General features: G+C 38.8%; 1 protein-coding gene across 1 annotated transcript in view; it reads right to left on the bottom strand.

Annotated features, from left to right (window-relative positions):
• TMEM245 (transmembrane protein 245) overlaps positions 1-22,397 on the bottom strand; it is a 102,140-nt gene that overhangs the window by 63,036 nt on the left and 16,707 nt on the right. Inside the window, exons 4-8 of the mRNA XM_007449811.1 lie at positions 14,465-14,581; positions 11,351-11,569; positions 9,918-10,087; positions 6,957-6,980; positions 1,580-1,684 (exon numbers count right to left, since the gene is read on the bottom strand). Coding sequence (XP_007449873.1) covers positions 1,580-1,684; positions 6,957-6,980; positions 9,918-10,087; positions 11,351-11,569; positions 14,465-14,581 — 635 coding nt within the window. The remainder of the gene's footprint in view (positions 1-1,579; positions 1,685-6,956; positions 6,981-9,917; positions 10,088-11,350; positions 11,570-14,464; positions 14,582-22,397) is intronic.

The following is a 22,397-nucleotide window of genomic DNA, read 5'->3' as shown; positions in this document are numbered from 1 at the left end:
AGAGAGAGGAAAAAGAGAAAAAAGGAAAACGGAAGACCATACTGGTGAAAGATTTCTCTAAGAACTAGGAACTCATGCAGTGGCAGGTTTAGGTGAAATATGACAAAACCAAAGAAAGGTCTCTAAACAAGGCTGTAGAGTCTAAATAAGTGACTATACACGATTAAAATCCAAAGAACAGATAAAAACTGCATTGAAACTGAAACAGGTACAGAGAGAGCAGGTTGGTAAGATCAGGGCACAGTGAGGCTAAGAATGACTGAGAAATAGGACTTGCAAGTAGAAAGTCAAATAGCAGGAAACAGTGTAATCCTTTAGTAAATTGCTGCATATTAGATTATCTACTGATAACAGGTACTACCATATCTCTACAGCACTACAGGAAAATTTTTCATATCCATGATTTCATGTAAGCTTCACAATTCCTGGAAAACATATAAAAATCTGGGATGCAGAGTTGAGCAGAGTCAATATAAAGGTTTAAATAGATTATAAAAGTTTTTTAAACAGTCCATAAGATACATCACTACAGAGAAAATTTTAGCTGCACTTTGGAGAATGATTTTCTTTGATGAAAGAGGGGTGATACGGACTAAATTTTTGTAGCCTCCCAAAATTCATAAGTTGAAATCCTAACATCCAATGTGAGGTAGGGCCTTTGGGAAGTAATCAGGTCATGAGGGTGGAGCTCTCATGATGGGATTAGTGTCCTTATAAGAAGAGACAGGGCTTCCCTGGTGGCGCAGTGGTTGAGAGTCCGCCTGCCGATGCAGGGGACACGGGTTCGTGCCCCGGTCTGGGAAGATCCCACGTGCCACGGAGCGGCTGGGTCCATGAGCCGTGGCCGCTGAGCCTGCGCGTCCGGAGCCTGTGCTCCGCAACGGGAGAGGCCACAACAGTGAGAGGCCCACGTACCGCAAAAAAAAAGAAAAAAAAAAAAAGAAGAGACACATGTTCTTTCTCCCCACCATGTGAGGACACAAGAAGAAAACAGCCATGTATAAACCAGGAAGAGGACCTTTACCAAGAACTTGACCATGCTGGCACCTTCATTTGGGACTTCCAGCCTCCAGAACTGTGAGAAATGTCAGTTGTTTAAGGCACTCAGTCTATGGTTTTCTGTTACAGCAATGCAAACTAAGAAGGGGGAGAGGAAATGCAAGCTGGAAGGATCTGGAAAGCGAGAAATATCCTAATGGTAAATCAGCACAAAAACCAATGAAACATGAAGGAAAGGAATTGAATTCTGATCTAGGAAACAGGATCTACACTAGAAGTCATGAAATCAGATCGTAGTTCTCCTATAGACAGAAGAAGCCACTTTTTCCTCAGTATCTCAATTTTTCATCTGCATTTACCTCAAAGGATTTTTATGAAATAAATAAAAATGCACATTAAAAAATATATTAGGCAAATTCATGGCAAAACTAGTAATACAAAAATCATAAATACTTTAACTGTTATACATACTTATAAGCAAAGTAATATTTCCCATGCCTGCATCTGCTAGCTTCTTACCTACATGACAAATTCTAACAATTAAGAGTTTATTAATGATAACAGTATTGTTGTACTCTACCTTTGCAGTCAGGAGTAGGGCTAAAAGAAGGGTTCCTATCACTAACAAAAATATGATGAAAATGCTAATTATTTTGTCTAACATCTTCTCCAGCCAGATGATCATCTGCACAGAAACGAAAAAGAGAATTAGTAATCTTTCAAACACAACTTAATAAAAACACATATGTATTCAAACATCATGAAGACAAGATATTCAGCATTGCAAAGCAAACTATGGCATAATGATTAAAGCAGGGAAAGCTTTAAACCACTTTAGAAAGTTAAGTAACAATATTAATTACCATTGTTGTTTACAGAAAGAGTTTATTATTGTCATATCTAAGAAAAGGCAGTCAGTTTGAATATAAACTATCTATGCTTGGATTCTCATACTGTGGTATATTTACCTTTCAAATTATAATTTACAATCTGATAAATATTCTAAACAAAATAATGACAATCCATTAGTGACCTCAAATCTCATGAAATTTTACTGTCAATTAGCAAATATAGATGACTTTAGAAAAAGTATGACTCTTACAGTACAGGTATGTCCTGAATTATACAGATAAAATAGGAGCAAATTAAAACGGGAATTACATTCAAACTATTTTTTTCCCTTTAATGTCACTAGGGTTATAAAAGCAGTAAGAATAAGATCTAATGTTAAGGTAATAATAAATACTAATTTCAGAATAATAGTTACCCTGGGGGCAAAACAGTTGGGAAGTGGATGCACAAGCAGGGAGGGGTACACAATAGGCTTCAACTGTATAGGTAATATTTTGTCATGCTGGAAGATAGGCATGTGGGTGCTCTTCTTATTTCTTTATATTTGAAATATTTCATAATAAAATACTTTCAAAAATCTGATATTCCACTTGACATTTCTATTCCTTTTAAAACATAAGCTTTATGACAAATTGTAATTGACTGTAAATAAAGAATAATCATTAAAGTAATGGTTATTCCTTAATCAATAATTAAAATTATGCTTTCCCTAAATGCTACTTGACGTTCTATTTTGAGTATAACTCCTCTCATCTTTCACAATCACAAATAATCCTACATTTATAAAAATTTTTGTTTTGAGATTATATAATTCCGATAGATTTCTAGAATTCCTGCCATGCCAAGCTATCATTTAACATTTCAAAAATACAATCAGACTGACGACTGAAATACCACATTGCACCCCTCAGCTCCAACATGAGCACTGTTGAATAAGTTACTCTTAATTTAAATATGAATTATGTTCTCCAAACAGTGAGTTAAACATCCAAGAGCAAAAAAGTGGTGGTTAAAACAACATGCCTTCTAAAACATTTATTTTCCACTCAGTGATTGTAAGCTTGCATCTCCTTATCTTTCATGAAGTACACTGTCATTAAGAGATCAATGCTACAGTGAACTCAAAGATAAAAAGTGCATCTTTTATCTTGGCAATTACAGCTTCAAACGGAAGAGTTAATTTTCAGTGCATGCTACCAAAGCATCAAAGACAATGCAGAGATTAAAAAAAGTAATAACAGGTTTCTAAGATATGGAAGGTCAGAGGTCATATTTTGAATGTAAGTTCTAAAACCCATGAAACTGAAAAGTTTCACAATCAGAAACCAACTCTACATCTAGTTCTTGATACAGTTTCCTGAGGAAAGAGCTAGTGTTGTATTACTCTTCTTTTTATCTCCAAAACCTAACAGTGCATGGCATGTGGTAAAAGCTCAGTTAATACATATTTGACTGGACAAGATAAATAAAATAATTTCAGAATTAAGACCAGATTTGTATTCACAAGTTATGATTTCTGAAAATAATTTAGGAGCCTCAATTTTTTTTAGAAAAGTCATATCCTGAAATATGTTAACATAAAAGATATTTTATTTGGAAAGTATGAATATCTAAATTTGTGTCTGGGTATTTTTAACATATAAAATGTGGAATATTCACGAACACGTTATGTATAACAACATTACAAAAGTCAAATTTTGTTTTTAAGCCAGGGTAGAATTTTCCTGTCACAAGCCTATATACCTAAGGCTTGGAATAAGAGGCACCTAAATAAAGATTTATTTTCAAGGGATAATACTGAGGGTTAGATGTTTCATTTAAAATTTAAAATACAGGCAGACCTTGTTTTATTTTCCTCATTTCCAATTTACTGTGCTTTGCAGATAATCTGTTTTTTTTTTTTTTTACAAAGTGAAGGTTTGTGGCAACCCTACATCGAGCAAGTCTATTGGCACCATTTTTTCCAAAAGCATTTGCTTATTTTGTGTCTATCACATTTTGGTAATTCACCCAATATTTCAAACTTTAATTATGGTATTTGCCATGGTGATTTGTGATCAATGATCTTTGATGTTAATACTACAACTCACTGAAGGCTTAGATGATAGCATTTTTTAGCAATAAAGTATTTTTAATTAAAGTTTACAGTTTTTTAGACATAATGCTACTGACTACAGTATAGTGTAAACAAATTTTATATGCACTGGGAACCCAAAGAAAATCATGTGACTTGCTTTATTTGCAATATTCGCTTTACTGGGGTAGTCTGGAATGCAACCCGCAATATCTCTGAGGTGTGCCTGTAAATCAAGTCATTTAAGATGTTCAATACATAAGCAAAAAAGTTGGGGCGCGGGGTGGGGGTGGTTTATTCACATTACAGCCAGCTTAGATATAAGGTGAGAAAACACGACGAAAAGGAAGACAGCAAAAGCGAAAGAGAGCACAAAGAGTGGGAAAGAGAGACAGGAAAGACTTAAAAATGTGAAGAACTGGGCTTCCCTGGTGGCGCAGTGGTTGAGAGTCCGCCTGCCGATGCAGGGGACACGGGTTCGTGCCCCGGTCCGGGAAGATCCCACATGCCGCAGAGCGGCTAGGCCCGTGAGCCATGGCCGCTGAGCCTGCGCGTCCAGAGCCTGTGCTCGGCAACGGGAGAGGCCATAACAGTTAGAGGCTCGCGTAACGCCAAAAAAAAAAAAAGTGAAAAACTAAGGACCAATCGAGAGGAAACAAAATAGATAGAAAACTTATGGAGGAAAACAACCCCCTGAAAGAGTGAATGGAACAAGACTCATAAGGAAACAGCAACTGACACAAAAAGAGAAACATGGTCAGAGGAAGCAAGGGGGAAGGGGAAGAGGAAGGAGGAGAGAATTCGTAAAGAAATGCCAGTGGCGCTGTCCCATGAGGCTCATCCTGTTCTGTGGTCCGCTTTGGGCAAAGGGAATCACACCACCTGTCAAACCCTGCCCTGCTCGTGGAAATTGCACAGTCGTCTAGTAACTTTCCCAGCCTTCCACACCAAGAGAAATTATTTCAGATTTTAAACTTTATTTTCTAAAAGTGGAAGGGGAGTAATTTTAAAACAACATTCTTAATGTTTCACGTATAAATGAAGGGCAAGCATTTTTTTTTTTTAATGTAGCAATGTCAGTAAATTTATAGTTATACCAAAAGACACTCTGAAACTGACTGGTCCTATTTATCAAACTATGAAGGAAGTGTCATTCCACTACTGAGTTTTCTATTTCATTATTCTGGACCTGGAGGTTTTCATTTTGCTTTGCTTTTTTTTAACCAAATTCTAGTAGTCAGTGCAAATAATAAATACTAAGAAATAAAACAAGTCTTAAGAAACAGTTACATTTCAATTAATCATAGACGCATCTCTCACCCTCACTTCTCTTGCATTACTCTCTAATTCACTCCACTTGAACCTGGAATACCAATACCCAATGCTGCAAATTTTCTGACCCTGGATGAAATGTAACAAAATAGACCTCAACTTATTTACATGCTTTCCTCAGAACTTAAAGCAGTTACTCCTACTCTACACCAATGCTTTACCTACACTACATAGAATCACCAAAGAAAAGGAAAAAGTTACCTGATCTCTTAGGAATCTTTTAAAACTCACAACTAGTCAGCTATGAACTAGGTAACCTAACTCATTTAGTCACCAAAGGTTAATAAATCAGATTGAACCTAATGACTTTATTTTTTTTCTAAAGTCTTTACTGAATTTGTTACAATATTCCTTCTGGTTTATCTTCTGGTTTTTTGGCCATGAGGCATGTGGGATCCTAGCTCCCCAACCAGGGATCGAACCCACACCCCCTGCATTGGAAGGCAAAGTCTCAACCACCGGACCACCAGGGAAGTCCCTGAACCTAATGACTTTAAATCTCCTTTCTCTCATCTCTAGAGGACAATTTCCTTTCAATATACACAAACTGGGAAAATACATAAAATCACCTACTTTAATCAAAGTAAGAAAATGTAACATATTTGCAGCACTATCATTTGCCAAGGATTGAACTCATTTACTCATACCAGTTTTTTAGAGAGTGGAGGTATACATAGCCATTTGTGTATGTGTGTTTGTGTGTTTGTGTGTGTGTAGTGGTGGTGGTATGTGTGTGTATTTATTTCACACACTGCTTATTTTCAATCCAACGTTTAAAAGCATAAGCATTGTCAAGAGTCTCCCCTTTCTTGTTTCAACAGAAAGAATGAAACCCTAATCTTTACACCCAAGAGTCACATTTTGATCTATTTCCAAGAGGTACCACATCTTTCTTAAGGCCTACTATATTTTCACTGAAGATTTTTAAGGCCTTACTGTGTTTAAAGACAATACACATGAATGATGTCATCTTCTGCTATCTGCCCTAGGGATCTGATGATATTAAATCAGAACTACTGTATGTGGACAATATATCAGAGATACAGTACTCCTAATATATCTGCATTAGCCTTTATTGAAGTTATTGAAAATTCCACGCTGATCATGTGAGTCATTGACCACAGATACCTCACACTTTGGGAAATACATAAAATTAGATATCATAGGCCATGACTACAATCTTTTTTAAGATAAAAATAAAATTCTGGAATACTAATTATTAAAAAGAACAACATATAACATTACAAGCCAAGAGAATCAGACAAATATTTCACATATTTATATTTTTTTAAAAATTATTGTGTTATCTATAGAAAAAGTAGCCATAACGAGTTCTCTTTCCTTTTTAGTAACTTCTGCCTAATGTGGTCTCACACAACAAAGGAGATTAGAGTATCAGACTGGGTCACATCATAGAGCTAAAAAGGAATGGAAATCACAGTGGACAAAAGGACTACAAGACAGAACTTACACATACTTGGGCAAGGAGATATCATCCACATCCTAAATAAATAGCTTTGAGTTTTTAGCAAATTGTACTGTGACGATATTAATGCTTCATGACCTTCCATAGCTTATAATTAGAACTTTAAAAACAAAAATTTAGTTTGACATATAGACAGAAACAGGGTGAGAAGGGAGATTTGGGGGGAAGTTACAGAATTCAATAGTAAAAACCAAAATCCAGGTGTTTGTTTACCTTCTTATTTAGCCAGTGCCAGAGCTTGAGGATAGGGGGGGTAAGGTGAGAGAGAGAAGATAAGAACAGGGGCATATCATTAGAGAATACAGTAATAGCATGAAAAGGAAAGAAAAGAAAACCACTGAGAGCATGAGGAGGAAGTTATCTCAGACAAAGGAAAAACTGGAAAAAAAAAAATTGTAATGCATTAACAAAGTTTTTAAATCAAATGAATGTAGTAGTCCTTTAAGATACACGATTGAAATGATGATAACCACAAGCTTTGTTGGCAATTCAATAATTAAAAATACATAAAAATAACTTGAATGCTTATAGGTTTGAACTTTCACACCAAATTCCAAAGATCAAAGTGATAATTAAGATTTTTCACATATCATGCACCAAAAGGATTTTCAGTCCCTGTATAAACTAATTTATGTTCATAAACTACATTTTCATTGAACTTTGTAGTTATAGCTTTATAATACTACTTATTTCACATTTCCTAGAGTAAAACATTTCAGTGCTCATTTGGAACAGCAAACACCTGGCAAAAAAGCAAACATATCTAAGATTCTGATCAGATTTGGTGCATTTCCTTCCATTTCCAATTTTTTAGGCACACATTTTTCTACCATATATAATATCCTTTTTTTCACATCAACATTATGTCATCTACACCCCACAATATTTAGCACTATAATAACTCATGCTGATTAGTGGATACATAATCTAAAAATCAGTAAACATAAGATTTAAGGCATTATTAGTGACATAAAAAGCATAAAAACTAAGACGCATAATTTCATCAGAGTAACTAAATGCTCTTTGCAGAGCTTTCCCTAAAGTACACCCAATACATGTTTATACACATACTTAAAACAATCTCCTGTATGTGGACCATTTCAAAAACACTGGTCCAATCAATTGCAATTAAACAGAAAAACAGATTTATTCCCCAAAGCAGGAGCCCACATATATTATTATACTACACAGAACATAATTTTGACATCAATTATAATTAAATATTCAGTTTGAGAGAGCCATTTATTCTGGTATGTATTACATATAACAGAAAATGCTAGTTTTGTTCATTTTACTGTCTCTCTTCCTTAAGAAGGACAGATTGACATATAAATTAGAATAAAAATGAAAAATTTTTACAAGGCTACTCCATAACAAATACTTTTTGACACCCCTGGAACTTCAACTGATGCAACTGCAGAGTTTTCCTAAATGAAGGGTTCCAAATACAAGTACATGGGAACACTGAGAAGGGGATTCAGTTTCTATCCCATCCGATAGTGCTAAGACAAAGAAATTAATTGAAGTAAGAGTTACCCTCTTTAAACAGTTTGAAGTGATAAATCTGCTCTAATAAGATAAAGCTTCACCTTAATCAGGGAGATGTGATAAATATGTTGAAATCTGTGAGACGTTTTAGATTCTTTCTTACTTAAAAAATTGAAAAAAATTAATAAGAACACAATAGGCAAATTACAAAAGAAAAATATAAACAGCCAATAAGCAAACAAAAGGATGGTCAACCTAATTTTTATTTTTAAAATTTTCAAATTAAAACAACACTGAGATACTTCTCTTTACAAAACTAAAATGGACTTTTTGTTACACTATAACATCCGGTGTTGACAAGAGCTCAAGGAAATGGGCATTCTCACATGTTGCAGTGGTGGGAATTGAAACTGGCAAACTTTCTGGAAGACCATCAGGCAATATGTAAGAAAACGTATCCCCTGCATCTCCTTCGACTTCCTCCCCCCTCACATGAACTCCAGTTACTGTTCTCATCTATATCTACATTCGTTTCAACTAACAGTGTTTCTCAACCGTAAGTCACGGATGGACCTGTTAAAGGAAGCAGTCACTAGCCCTGTGATGAAGTCCAGGTTGCGCAGCGTGGCACATAAAAAGGCCTTCGTGATCCAGTCTCACCTGACCCTCCAGCCTTGCCTCCCACTAATTACCATTTCACATATCCCAGCCATTGCCATTTTCCTGGTGTTCCCTAAGAACTCATGCTATGGGAGTCTCTGTGCCCTTGCACTGCTCCATCCACCTGCTCTTCTTGCCACGTCTACCTAATAAACTCCTGCTTGTGCTTCAAAATTTGCTCTGGCATCACCTCTGCTGCAAAACCTCCCCTCTCCCACCGCTCTCCGACAGCGAGTCATTTCTTGCTCAGTACTACCACTATATCCTGTACACACTTCTCCTCCCCAAATTACAACAACAGCTCAACACTTATATAGAGCTTACTGTGTACCAGATGCTGATCTAAGAATTGTACATATATTAACTCATTTAACACTCACAACCATTCTATGAGGTATACCTGCTATTATACTCATTGTATTGGTAAGAAAACCAAGGCACAGAAAGGTTAAGAAACTCATCCAAGGTCACATAGCTAATAAGTAGAACAGGGATCTGAATCCAGAGTTTGAATTCAGAGCCTATGCTCTTAACCACTAAGCCTCTGAATCTAACTCGGCCTCTAAATTTTAAGGGATTGCTATCTCCCCACCAAACACAGCTTCTGTACCTAGTTTTCCAGGATTCATCTGATCTTCCCTAAGACTTAGCATAATATCTGACACATGAGAATTTTCCCAAAAATATTCACTGAACTGAGCCACCACCTGGCTATATAATTTTAGGCAAGTCACTTAACCCCTCTAGATTTCAATTTGGTCCTTATAAAATGAGAGAGTTGAACTAGGTGCTCCTTGTCTCCCATTTTTAAGATGTAAAAATACTAACACAATACTTACTGAAACTAAATCTATCCCACCCTTATATAAACCATAATTCTAAACTTTAAATTTCATCATAGAATTAGACATTAAATGTGCTATCCACAAATAAAACATAAATACCAATATACCATAAAATGGAATATTTCAGACAATGAAATACATAAACCCCATTAAAATAGCTCAAGTTCTTAAAATACAATACCTTGCTATCAACTTTCAACAAGAATTTTCCAAGCCCGATAATTGGCCATGGTGCCAGGGCTTCCTGCCGCTCCTTCAGGAAGTGCTCTATAACCTGCCACCACACCAAGCAGCGCTTCTCCAGGAAGTTCACAACGCCAAAGTGAATAACGAGCTTTTTGAGGATCCATACTATAAGGAAGATGAGAAATACACACATAAAAAAGAGATTACAAAGTTTTAACATGAATAGGTTCCTCAATTTCATATAACTTCCTAAAACAGTAAAGCTAGTGCTAAAACACTGTTGTTGTTTTTTTAAAGGAGGAGGGAGAGAAGAAAGTTCAAAATATTCCAAATTCATGTAATTGGGACAATTTTCACACAATCCCCACCCACCTATATCCCTCCTTCTCTGTGAAGTCTTAATCCTTGAAGGGGTCAGGGATTCATAGCCTATATAAACATAAGATACCCCGATCATGAAGATTTCAGTGACTACAATCTTGGCCCCTCACGCCTTACCCTTCCAGGGTAAAAAACACTAACCCCTGACATGTCCTAATCTCTTCGGCTATTATAGCTGCTCTTGCCAAATTTTGTTCTTTTCCTTAGATGTCTGATGTTTAGTGACCACAGGAGTATAAGGTATTCCACATGCATCATGACTATACCACTGCAGGGCAACATGTTCATTTGTTTCTATTTCTCTACTCGATGCTGCTCTGTACATCTGAATCTCTTACCGGGGTTCGGTAGAGAAGCAGGTGAGTACGAGCAGGGCTGTCACAAACAGCTGTGTACTATGTAACGTCAGTGGGAACCACACAGACTACAATGTGAAACTACCCCTCTGCAGGTGGGCAGTGTGGTGGCCCTTCAAACAGAGGTTAAGCCTTCTATTAAAGGCCAACTAAGAAGGTGGAAGGACTAAAAGGAAGTGCTATTTATCTGTGAGGGTTGCCTTGAAGTTTGGACCCTAGATAATGGATCCCAACCACTATAATTTCCCTAACTCAAGGGAGTTTTGTGTCCTTAGTCCTGGCCTTATAATCTTAACAGTTCACAGTTTACTATTTTGAACCATGAGGTTAGTGTTACATGCCAATTCAACAATTCCTTCATCAGAATTTTTAAATCTCTGGAGAGGTCCTAGGAAAGCTCCTATGGTCTCAAGAATAAGACCAGGGTAATTATAGTTGTAAAAACTTTTAAGGGGCCACCTTGTTCACAGCCTGCTCCCCCTTTTTATTTAAAAAGACGGTAATCCCGTGAGCCATGGCCGCTGAGCCTGCGCGTCCGGAGCCTGTGCTCCGCAACGGGAGAGGCCACAACAGTGAGAGGCCTGCGTACCACAAAAAAAAAAAAGACAGTAAAGTTATCTCAAACATAAAAATCCAAAAGTTAAAGAAAAAAGTCTTCAAAGGCAAGACAAGATCATAATTAACCAATTACCTGCAATAGGCACTGGCAGCAACTGTACAATCCACAGGTTCAACCAGATCTGGACTCCAACAATGGCCCAAAGGAGAGACACAAAGTAGATATCGCTAGTTTTCTTCTTTCTAATAAATGTTCCAACTTCAGGCCTTTGTCTGCCCAAGGTGGGTGAAGGGGAGGAGGGTGAAGCAGATGAGGACAGTGTTGGAGGGGGTTCTCCTCTGTCCATGTTTTCTGTCCCTGAAGAGGGAAAGAAAAAAAAAAAAATCCCCCACATATTAAAAATAAATAATTTATTTATAAGTTATAAATAATAACATTAATAAACAGTAATACAGAGCAATTAGCTAGGCTATCCTAGTTTAAGCTTTCAAAATGTATTCTGACAGTATGATCACATTGGGTTAAAAAAGAAAAAAAGACTTGGATGTATGCTTGCATATGCAATGAAAAAGGTGTGGAGAATTAATGCTGTGTTTACATCTAAGGAAATTAAGTTTTCTGGGGAGTAGGGTTGAGTATGAGAAATATTTTACTTTTTACTTTATATACTTAACATTGTTCAAGTTTTGTTTTTTTGTTTTTTGTGTTTTGCCGTACGCGGGCCTCTCACTGTTGTGGCCTCTCCTGTTGCGGAGCACAGGCTCCGGACGCGCAGGCTCAGCGGCCATAGCTCACGGGCCCAGGCGCTCCGCGTCATGTGGGATCTTCCCGGACCAGGGCACGAACCCGTATCCCCTGCATCGGCAGGCGGACTCTCAACCACTGCGCCACCAGGGAAGCCCTGTTCAAGTTTTTTTATGACATATATATCATTTATATTTTTATGTATATCATTTAGATAAAAAAACTGAAGAAAAACACATGACAAAGTAACTGAGAATTATAATTAGCCCATCAAAATTACCCAAACCATATAAAGCAACAAATATTAACATACAGAATTCTTTATTTAAAAATTCCTCCTGGGCTTCCCTGGTGGCGCAGTGGTTGGGGGTCCGCCTGCCATTGCAGGGGACGTGGGTTCGTGCCCCGGTCCGGGAGGATCGCACATGCCGCGGAACGGCTGGGCCCGTGGGCCATGGCCGCGGAGCCTGCGCGTCCGGAGTCTATGCTCCGCATGATGAGTTTGCTAAAGGTTTATGAAAATTAATACACAGAAATCTGTTGCATTTCTATACACTAATAATGAAAAATTGGAAAGAGAAATTAAAGAAACGATCCCATTTACCATCAAATCAAAAAGACTAAAATACCTAGGAATAGACCTACCTAAGGAGGAGAGGGGCCCGAGACCCAAAAAAAAAAAAAAAAAAAAAATCCTCCTCTTTTAACTTTACAGTAGATGTATTTATATATATTTCTGAAACAATATGGCTTTTCAGCGTCATTTTACCTAAATGGAGCCAACTGCTCTTACAAGAACCAGCCAGGGATCTGCAGCATATCTTTCTCTTAAAATTAGCTATGAAAAATGACAGACTGCTGGGGATGAGGAATTTTCAAATACAGGATATCACACTCAATTATTTCACGAGGCACTGTTTTCTAACAACGCGACTACTATTACATTTCACTATTACTCAGAATATACTGTGATGATGGAAATGCATAAGATCCTAAAACCTGCATTTTGCCTTCCATAAAAAAAGTTAATGATAAAAGTATACCATATTTCTTAAAGTCTAGGTAAAAAAAAACACGAACACCCCTAATCTCAACGCCCTATTTGCCCCATTGTCTTTACATATTTTACATAGTTGTATCATGTTCCACTTATGACCTTTCCCACTTTCTCCCTTCAGTTGAATGTCAGCTCCAGGAGAGCTAAGACCTTGTCTATCTTGCACTCCCCTCCACTGATTTCCTAGCACACACAATAGTAACTGACATATGGAACGTACTCACTAAATATTTGTTCCTAACAATGCCTTCCCTGTTATTTCATAATTTTCATAAGTAACCACACAGTAACCTTCTGAGCATTATGTCATAATTTCCTTAGTGTTTCTTTTTAATGTTAAATGATTAGTTGTGAGTACATTTTTACTACTGATATAACTAGCACCATGGTAAGTCAGTCCACCTCACCAGAACAAACATTCTACCCTGAGGTTTGGGGCTAAAGTGCAAGTTAATTATAATATGCTTCTGTTTGACCCTCTACTCTCTGAATATCTTCCTAATTTGGAAACTTCACGTTGGTGGATGTGGCAGATATTTAGAAGAACAGTAAGTCCACAACTAAAACATCATCCCCTTTCCACGTTGAAAGCATGATTCGGTGTGCAAGAAAAATAACATTTTCCTACTACCCCAAATGCCTTTTCCTTAGCCGATCCCTTCTTTCAAGACTTCTCTGAAGTCCATTCTTCAAAAATAGCTCATGAGAAACATTCCTTAACTCCCAAACCTCTGGCACTAATGGACCTCTTGGCACAGACAGGGAAGGCCTTTTACATTCCTGAATCCTGTGCAAGTACAGTGTGACTTTAAATCTGGTATAAACCTATCAGCTGGATCTTACAGGAGCTTTGCATGCAGAACAACCAGAGGGCTCTGTTTTAAGGGAAACAGTCACTATACTAACAGCATGAGGCATGCAAAGCAAACTTTGAGAAGAAAAGCAAGAAATGCCAGAGAAATGAATGACTGGAAGGTGGAAAATAAAAAACAAAAGAAAGAGCTGGAGAAAAGGAACAACAACAAAAGCAACATAGTCAGAGCAAAGTAGAACAATGGAGGAGAACTGACAGTTGCAGAAGAAATGGAAAATAAAAGGACTAAGTAGGAGAAAATATGGACAAAGGTAAATAGCACACTAAGAAAAGAAAAATAACATGAACGTGAGAGAGAACAACAAAAGAAAAATAAGAAAAGCACTTTTAAAAAAAAAAGAATGAAGAATCAAGATAAGAAACCTAAGAAGATAAATAATTAAATGTATGAAAAAAGTGATATATGAGAACAAAGATAAGAAGGAAAAAAGTGTAAAAATAGGAACCAGAGAGAAGAATGAAGGACCACTAAGTAGCATTTTGTGGTGCTAGTGTCTTTCTTAATTTTATATTCTACATATATTTCATTTTCCAGAATATTTTGAAGGCACTCCTTCACAACGTCAGTCACCTGCAGGCTGGGTAGAGGGCTGGTCCTCAGTGCTCGATTCATACCCTGTGATGGAGATGGCCAAGTTTGCTAGAGTAGAAGCTGCCATGGAGATAACTTGCCCTGGTAACTCCGCTCCTGTAAAACAAGCATGCATTTTTTAAACTTTTTAAAGGCAATGGACAAAATGGGAAATAACCTGCAAACTGAAACATACTCCTAAGTTTTCAACAGCAATAAAACAAAATGGTTATTACTGACCCACCAGACCAGTGGTTCTTCGCCAAGGGAGAATGCTTAAGAATCAACAGGCTACTGTACAGCACAGGGATCTCTACTCAATACTCTGTAATGACCTATATGGGAAAAGAATCTAAAGAAGAGTGGATATATGTATAACTCATTCACTTTGCCGTACACCTGAAACTAATGCAACATTGTAAATCAACTATACTCCAATAAAAAGAAAAAAGAAAAAAAGAAAAGCAACAGGAAAGTCTGCTAAAAATGCAGGTTCCTGGACTCTGTGTATCTCTCTCATTTGGGAACTTGATGCTGGTGCATGTGGCAGATAGTAGATACATAAACGTGGAGCGCCACGCTTATATTTTTTTTACTTCACAGGTTAATTTTACTGCACATCTCTGTTGAAATACACTGCCACACCAAGTCTGTGAGCTTCTTGAATGCAGACTTACTTTCCTTTGTATTACTAGCTCCTAGCACAGCATGGAACAGCCCATACTTGCTCTCAATAACAACATTCCATGAGTGAATATGCAAATATATGGGTATCATGCGAAACCATATACAGTTGATCCTTGACCAACACGGGTTTGAACCGTGCAGGTCCACTTATACACAGATTTTTTTCAATAAATATAGTATCTGTATTTTCATCTTACAGATCTTTAAATTAACTAAGTGTGGGGGAAAAGTTTTTGTTCAATGAGAGATCACAACATGTGGAATCAAAAGAACTAGGATTTGGGCTTCCCTGGTGGCACAGTGGTTGAGAGTCCGCCTGCCGGTGCAGGGGACACGGGTTCGTGCCCCGGTCCGGGAGGATCCCACATGCCACGGAGCGGCTGGGCCCGTGAGCCATGGCCGCTGAGCCTGCGCGTCCGGAGCCTGTGCTCCGCAACGGGAGAGGCCACAACAGCGAGAGGCCCGCGTATTGCAAAAAAAAGAAAAAAGAACTAGGATTTGAATTCTGATTCTACCCAAACTGTTTCAGCTTCCTACCCTTGGGTGAGTCATTTATCAATTCCTTTGTTTCTGAGGCAGAGACAGGAGCTCACAGATTTTTGAGTGCATGGGGGAGTCAGTGTCCCTAACCCTGACATGGTTCAAGGGTCAACTGACTATCTATAAAGTACATAATTCAGCACAGGCGAAATCCACCGCTTTGAAAATCTAAAAGATCATCACTACCCTGTTTCACGTTACAGGTTCTCATGTTAAGTTCCTAATAGGCAGTAAACCAAGTTTAACCATTTGCATGAAATTCAAAAAAAACATTCACTGGTCAATGAGGTCTGTCTATAATGGTCAGCCTTTAATTTGCTATGGCAGACAACACAGCCTAGCTCACACAACACCTCATTCTAGTGTGCTTTCTTGTGCCCCAGAGACTGGAAAGCTAAGGATTGTATTTCTTGGACTCCTTTGCAGCTACAGTTCCACATGTGATACAGCAGAACACTTGTGCAGGCACACCTGTGCAGACTTGGAAGCCCTAAGTGACTCACTGTAATTTGGAAGCTCTCATGTCAAATACAGTCACATGGTTTTTCTGCAGGTACTTAGCAGAAGTTCCAGAGGTTCTGTTGTCTGATCTCCAACTTTGTGGCAAGGAGCAGCAGCTGTGGCATTTCTGCTCAAACAGTCCTTTGGTGTCGTTGAGCATTTCTCCTGGTTGCATTGCTTCTGCATGTCAGATCCAAGCTTAACTGTCTGGTCCTTCCAAAAATTCTGTATGTACAAATTCTTTATACTAACCAATACCTCTTTCTATTTAGACTAGCTGGCATGGATTCCACTGTCCAACTGAGAACACTGAGTGTTCTCAGTCACCAAATCATACGTACACCCACACTCATGCAGCTGGGACCTCTAGGTAGGCCAATATTCAATGTGACAACATAAAGCTCTGCCAAGCCAATGAAAAGAGCCATGACCCTCGGAAGGTCAATGAATTACAGCTTCAGATAAACTCTGCACACCCAACAAATTCAAGGCTGGCCATCTCCTAGAGGTAAGCAGGCCAGGGGTCTGAGATGGCTCTTTGGTAGCCTCAGCCATCAGGATCAAGCACACTCATCTTGCTCAATCATATCCTATCCCTCCTCTAATAAATGCCTCTGTAACCTGAAAGAGGTTTAATTTTTAGGCAATCCAAGAGAAACTCAAACTCATGATCTGGGAAGAGAGCATAAGCTAGATATCTGGATTGGAAACTATTCTCCTGGCCTAGGTATCTAAGGTGCTTTTTTGATGCCAGTAAGAGAACAAGGGCTGACAGAAAAACACAGTGTCTTTCATGCCTTACATGTTTCCATTACTCACTGTACTGAATGCTGGGGATAAAAACACAGACCCTGCCCCCATGGAGCTGAGTGGAAGAGACAGATACGAATTAAAGAACCACACAGAAAAACGAATGTATACAAATTGTGATGACTGCTATAAAGGAAAAATACTGGGTATTTTATGAGCTCCTAACAGAAGAAATCTGACTTAGTCTGGAGAATCAGGAAAGGCTTCTCTTTAAGAAGTAAAAATGGGGACTTCCTGGGCAGTCCAATGGTTAAGACACCACCCTTCCAATGCAGGGGGCATGGGAACTAAGATGCCACATGCCATGAGGAGTGGCCAAAAATAAATAAATAAATAAATAAAATGGGGTTTTATTAAAAAACAGAAAGCTTCCCAAATGATTCTTTAAAAAAAAAAGAAGAAGTATAAATGAAGCTGACATACAAAGAATGAGGAGGAATTAAGCAAAGGAAGGTAAGTAATAATATTTTGGATGATGGAAGCAAATAGGAAGGCTGTAAGTGAAGAAACTGGCATGTTAAAGACAGTGAAGTGTCAGTGTGTTTGGAACACAGCAGGAAACTGGTATCAAATAAACAAGGCTGGAGATGGTAAGCCAGATGATGCAAGTCGCAGAAGACCATACTAAGGACTTTAGTATTTATCCCAAAAGGAGTAGGAAAGCACTGAAGAGTTTTAAATAGGATAATTTTTTTTACTGAAATGTTATTGAGATAATTGTAACATCACATGCAGTTGTAAGAAATAATACAAAGAAATCCTGTGTACCTTTTATCCTGTCCCCACCACCCCGCAATGGTAATATCTTTCAAAACTGCAGTACGCTACCACAATCAGATTATCAGCACGGATACAAGATACAGAACAGTTTCATCACTGCAAAGATCTCTCATGTTGCCCTTTTATGACCACATCTCCCCACTCTGTAAATATATAATCAGTTTTGAGATATAAAAAGATCATTCCTACTGTTTGGTCAAGAACAGATTAGAGAAGATCAAGAGTAGGTAGAGGGAGATAAGTTATTGCAGTATTACAGGCAAGACATGATGACAGCATGGTCTGCAGTGGTTAACAGGAAAGATGTCGGGAAAGCAGCTGCATCTAAGAGACATGGAGTAGTCAAAGTGGACCAGACTTGGTGACCAAACAATAAACAGTTCAACAATGACCCCCAAGTTTCCAGATTATGATCAGACAGAGAACATGTAGGGGAAATGAATGAAGATTTTGGGTATACTGAAGTTCTTTTTAGACTTCCAAATAGAAACTTAAACACAAACTGATTACACCAGAGACCAGAGAGGTCTTAGGTTCCTGTGTGCCCACAAGAGATTTCTTGGGTTCCACTCAAGAGAAAAGGTTGGGAACACCTAATGACTAATGGCCTGGGACAGCACAGTAAGGTGGGGAAGGCCGAGGCTTCCAATCAAAAATCAAAGAAACAAAGTATTCTCTCATATAAGAGTAAAGACTAGTTCAGCGTCCTCAATTACTAAACCTACCTCTTCACAAGTAATTTAATGAAGTGGTAATTTATCCTTGAGAGAGTCAGAAAAAGAAGTCCCCTGATGGTTAGGTAGCTCCAAAATAACAAGATCATTTTATAGCTCCTCAAATACGGGCTTTCAGTTTGGCTGCATTTTGGCTTATACTTCTAAACTCCCACTGAGCATTCATTCATTCACCAAACAGGTGACTAGGCTGTGTTGCTGGGATGAGAGACTAAGTTAAGACCCTAGTCTCAAGCTCAGTCTAATACTTAAACTATCAGTTATGATTCAGTATGTTAAGAGCTAATGTAGATATAAGTGTAGAGTATTTGGGGAGCACCGAGGATAGAAACCTAACCCATGCCTGGGAGAATAGAGAAGAGTTTCCAAAGGGGCTATCTGACAAGAATGGTAAAAGATGCCATCCTTAAATCCATTTAAGCAAGTTAGATAAAGAAGACAGAACAAGTTTAGCTGGGGAAGAAAGGAAGAGGCTGGTATCTTAGAGGACAGAGGGAGAAAAGTTTTCCAGAAAGACAAAAAAGCAGGTGTAAAGACACAAAGGCAAGAAAAAGCAGAGCGTGCTGTTCAAAGAACTCTAGGAAGTTGAATAAGGATGAAACACAGGGTACAACGGTAAGAGTGGAGAGACAGGACGATACAGAGGGAGAATGGGACCAGAGAGAATGGGACCTGTGCTCATATTTACTATGCACAGGAGCAGTACAATTCAGTGGTTGGAATCACAGGTGAGGAAACAAGAATGCCCAGGTTCAAATCTCAGGTCTATTTCTTACTAGTTGGATGACCACAGGCAGGTTACTTAGGATCTAGATGCCTTAGTCTCCTCAAGTGTAAAATGCAGCATACAGAAATTCCTATCTCACGTGAGAATTAAGTGAAACAATACATATAAAATGCTTAGAACAATGCCTGCTGTGTAGGACTCAACAGAAGTTAGCTCAATAAATGATATTATTATCACCATCATCTTTATCAAAACTGTTGGCTTTGACAGGATAAACTATAAGCACAAGCCACTAGCACTCCTACAGTATTTGCCTGTACCTCTCATCCCCTCCCTGCTCTGTATTACAGCCGTTTCCCTAAGTCTTATCCTTACATTTTTAGATCTCCCCTCAGAGCCATGCAAAACATCTTACATACAGTCATCACTGAAAGACTTGAGGAAAAGTTAAGATCAACAGATTAAATCTTCACAACTACGGTTTAAAAACTTTCTCCAACTTGCTGATATCACTAAAATATACAATATTTAATAAATCTTAGCTAAATCAATGAAAACTATGCAATATCATCCTAGTTAATACACAAATGATTCAGCAAATTTTTAGAATGCCTGAAACTTCAAAAGGAACGAAAGGAATAGCACACAGAAAAAATCAACAGAGTATTTGAAAATTATGGATATAAGATTTGGCAACTGCTCTTACTCATCAAACAGATATGTACTTGAATGACTTTTGTCTAGTGATATCTTTCTGCACTTCAAAAACCCCAAGGGTTTGGGTAGAGAGATGATAAACCAGACAGAAGAATGCCAGGACCCGGAATCCAGGCAGACTCATGGTACTGGGAAAAAAGCCCCAGCTAAAAATAGGCACAAAGACAAGGGAACATAACCTTGGGAGCCAAGAACTATAAACAAAGAAAGGAAAGAGCATCCAAGGTTTCAAGAGTCAATCTACCCAGGGAAAGGGCCAGTATTTTTTTTTTTTTTTTTTTTTTTTGGAGAAAGATGGATATAAAAAGAATTTGGCTAATTTTGTAACATCAAAAAATGCATATAAAGTTGAAAGTACATATTATGTATTCAATAAAAGATCATTCATGTTTCATTTCCCCAATCCCCAATCCCAGTAACTAACAATGCTCTCAGTTACCCTTGCTTTTTTTTTTCTACTGGATCCAATAAACTCAATTAGTGTAAACTAGATTTTTATGATTCATTCTTAGCAGGAATCCACACAAGTCCAAATAAGCAGACCACTGACATTAGCAGCCTAGCACCAGGGGACAGAAACTCATATTCTGGTATAAGAAATAGATCACATGTTCAGATAATATCTGTTGATACGGCTAAATCGACAATGGGCAAAATAATTTTTTTTTAATAATAGAGGGAAACATATTTTGAAGCCAGTCTAGATAAGGAGATACTTGATCTACTTTGTTCTCTTTCACAGGGACAGTTGAAGTTACCAGGAACACACCCAAAGATGCTTATTGGAAGGAGGCCCTTTACATCAAGTAAAATCTCCCAGCATGTAAAGTTCCCTTTGAAGAAGGCTTCTGTTTCCATTACTAATGTGGAAAATACATCTCCTCGCCAACAGCTCCTAGTATCACTTCACTGTACTACTGGTCAGTAACAGGGGTTTGGATATGGACCACTAGGAGTTTCTCTAGGTCTATTTAACTGACAGCGGCAGAATTGGGGAATGACAGACAAGCGGTAAGAAATTTACTTTGCGCTTTTTCTTCCTCCAATTTGGGCTTAACTGGACCAAACTTGTTCATTCATATCACATGCTATCCCAAACAATTAAGACAAGATGAAGCCTTCCTCACCAAGATACTTCTGGTCCCTCATAAACAATTACCAATGTTAAGAGGATCAGGCCCAGGTGTAATTGCCTGTACTTCTCACCCTGGGTGTCCTGGCTATTAAACATACATCTGACACTTGTTTGCCTAGCTTTAGAAGAAGCACTTCTCATACTCATAGTAAATGGCTCTCTGAGCCTAAGTTCCTTCACCTGTAAAACAAGTATAATACTAATCTCACTGGTGTACTATGAAAATTAAATGAGATAGCATGTTTTAAGAGTCCTACAAGGCCTCACGCATAGGGGAGACCAACAATACTTATGTTCCTCCTTTCTCACAGGCCCGGGGAACACACCAAAGCTGGATTCCAGGTTTCTGCCAAGTTAAGACTTCTGGGGCCCGGGAGGCAGAGAAGCTGGGTGCTGTGCTTGTGGTAAGCCACCGGGGCCAACATGAAGACTGAAGGAGCTGACAACTACAACTGAGTGCAAGACGGATCCGCAGGGCTTCCCTGGTGGCGCAGGGGTTAAGAATCCGCCTGCCAGTGCAGGGGACACGGGTTCGATCCCTGGTCCGGGAAGATCCCGCATGCCGCAGAGCAGTTAAGCCCGTGAGCCACAACTACTGAGCCTGCGCTCTAGAGCCCACAAGCCACAGCTACTGAGCCCATGCACCACAGCTACTGATGCCTGTGCACCTAGAGCCCATGCTCCGCAACAAGAGAGGCCACCGCAGTGAGAAGCCCGCGCACCGCAACAAAGAGTAGTAGCCCCTGCTCGCCGAAACTAGAAAAAGCCCACGTGCAGCAACAAAGACCCAGCACAGCCAGAAACAATAAATAAAATAAAATAGTAAAATAAATTTATTTAAAAAAAAAAGACACATCAGCAGTCGATACTTTTTCAGGATGGCTGATGCTTGTCAAAGAGCCTGGTGAAAGGAAAGAACACTGGACGTAGGTTAGAGTCAAGGACGTAGGCTTAAATTTTAGCGCCACCAGTCACCCGTGGGATTGTGGGCAAGTCAGTTAACCTGTTATTAAATGTCTTCATCTGCAAAATGGAGAAATCTACTTTACAAGGCTGTGGGGGGAATGTTTTGTTTGTGGATTAAAAAAGATAGTACACTTAGGGCTTCCCAGGTGGCGCAGTGGTTGGGAGTCCGCCTGCTGATGCGGGGGACACGGGTTCGTGCCCCGGTCCGGGAAGATCCCACATGCCGCGGAGCGGCTGGGCCCGTGAGCCATGGCTTCTGGGCCTGCGCGTCCGGAGCCTGTGCTCCTCAACGGGAGAGGCCACAACAGTGAGAGGCCTGCATACAGCAAAAAAAAA

This window comes from Lipotes vexillifer, unplaced genomic scaffold, assembly GCF_000442215.2.
Source record: "Lipotes vexillifer unplaced genomic scaffold, Lipotes_vexillifer_v1.1 scaffold230, whole genome shotgun sequence".
In the NCBI taxonomy this organism is placed as follows: Eukaryota; Metazoa; Chordata; class Mammalia; order Artiodactyla; family Lipotidae; genus Lipotes; species Lipotes vexillifer.
This window is presented reverse-complemented; position numbering and strand designations above follow the sequence as displayed.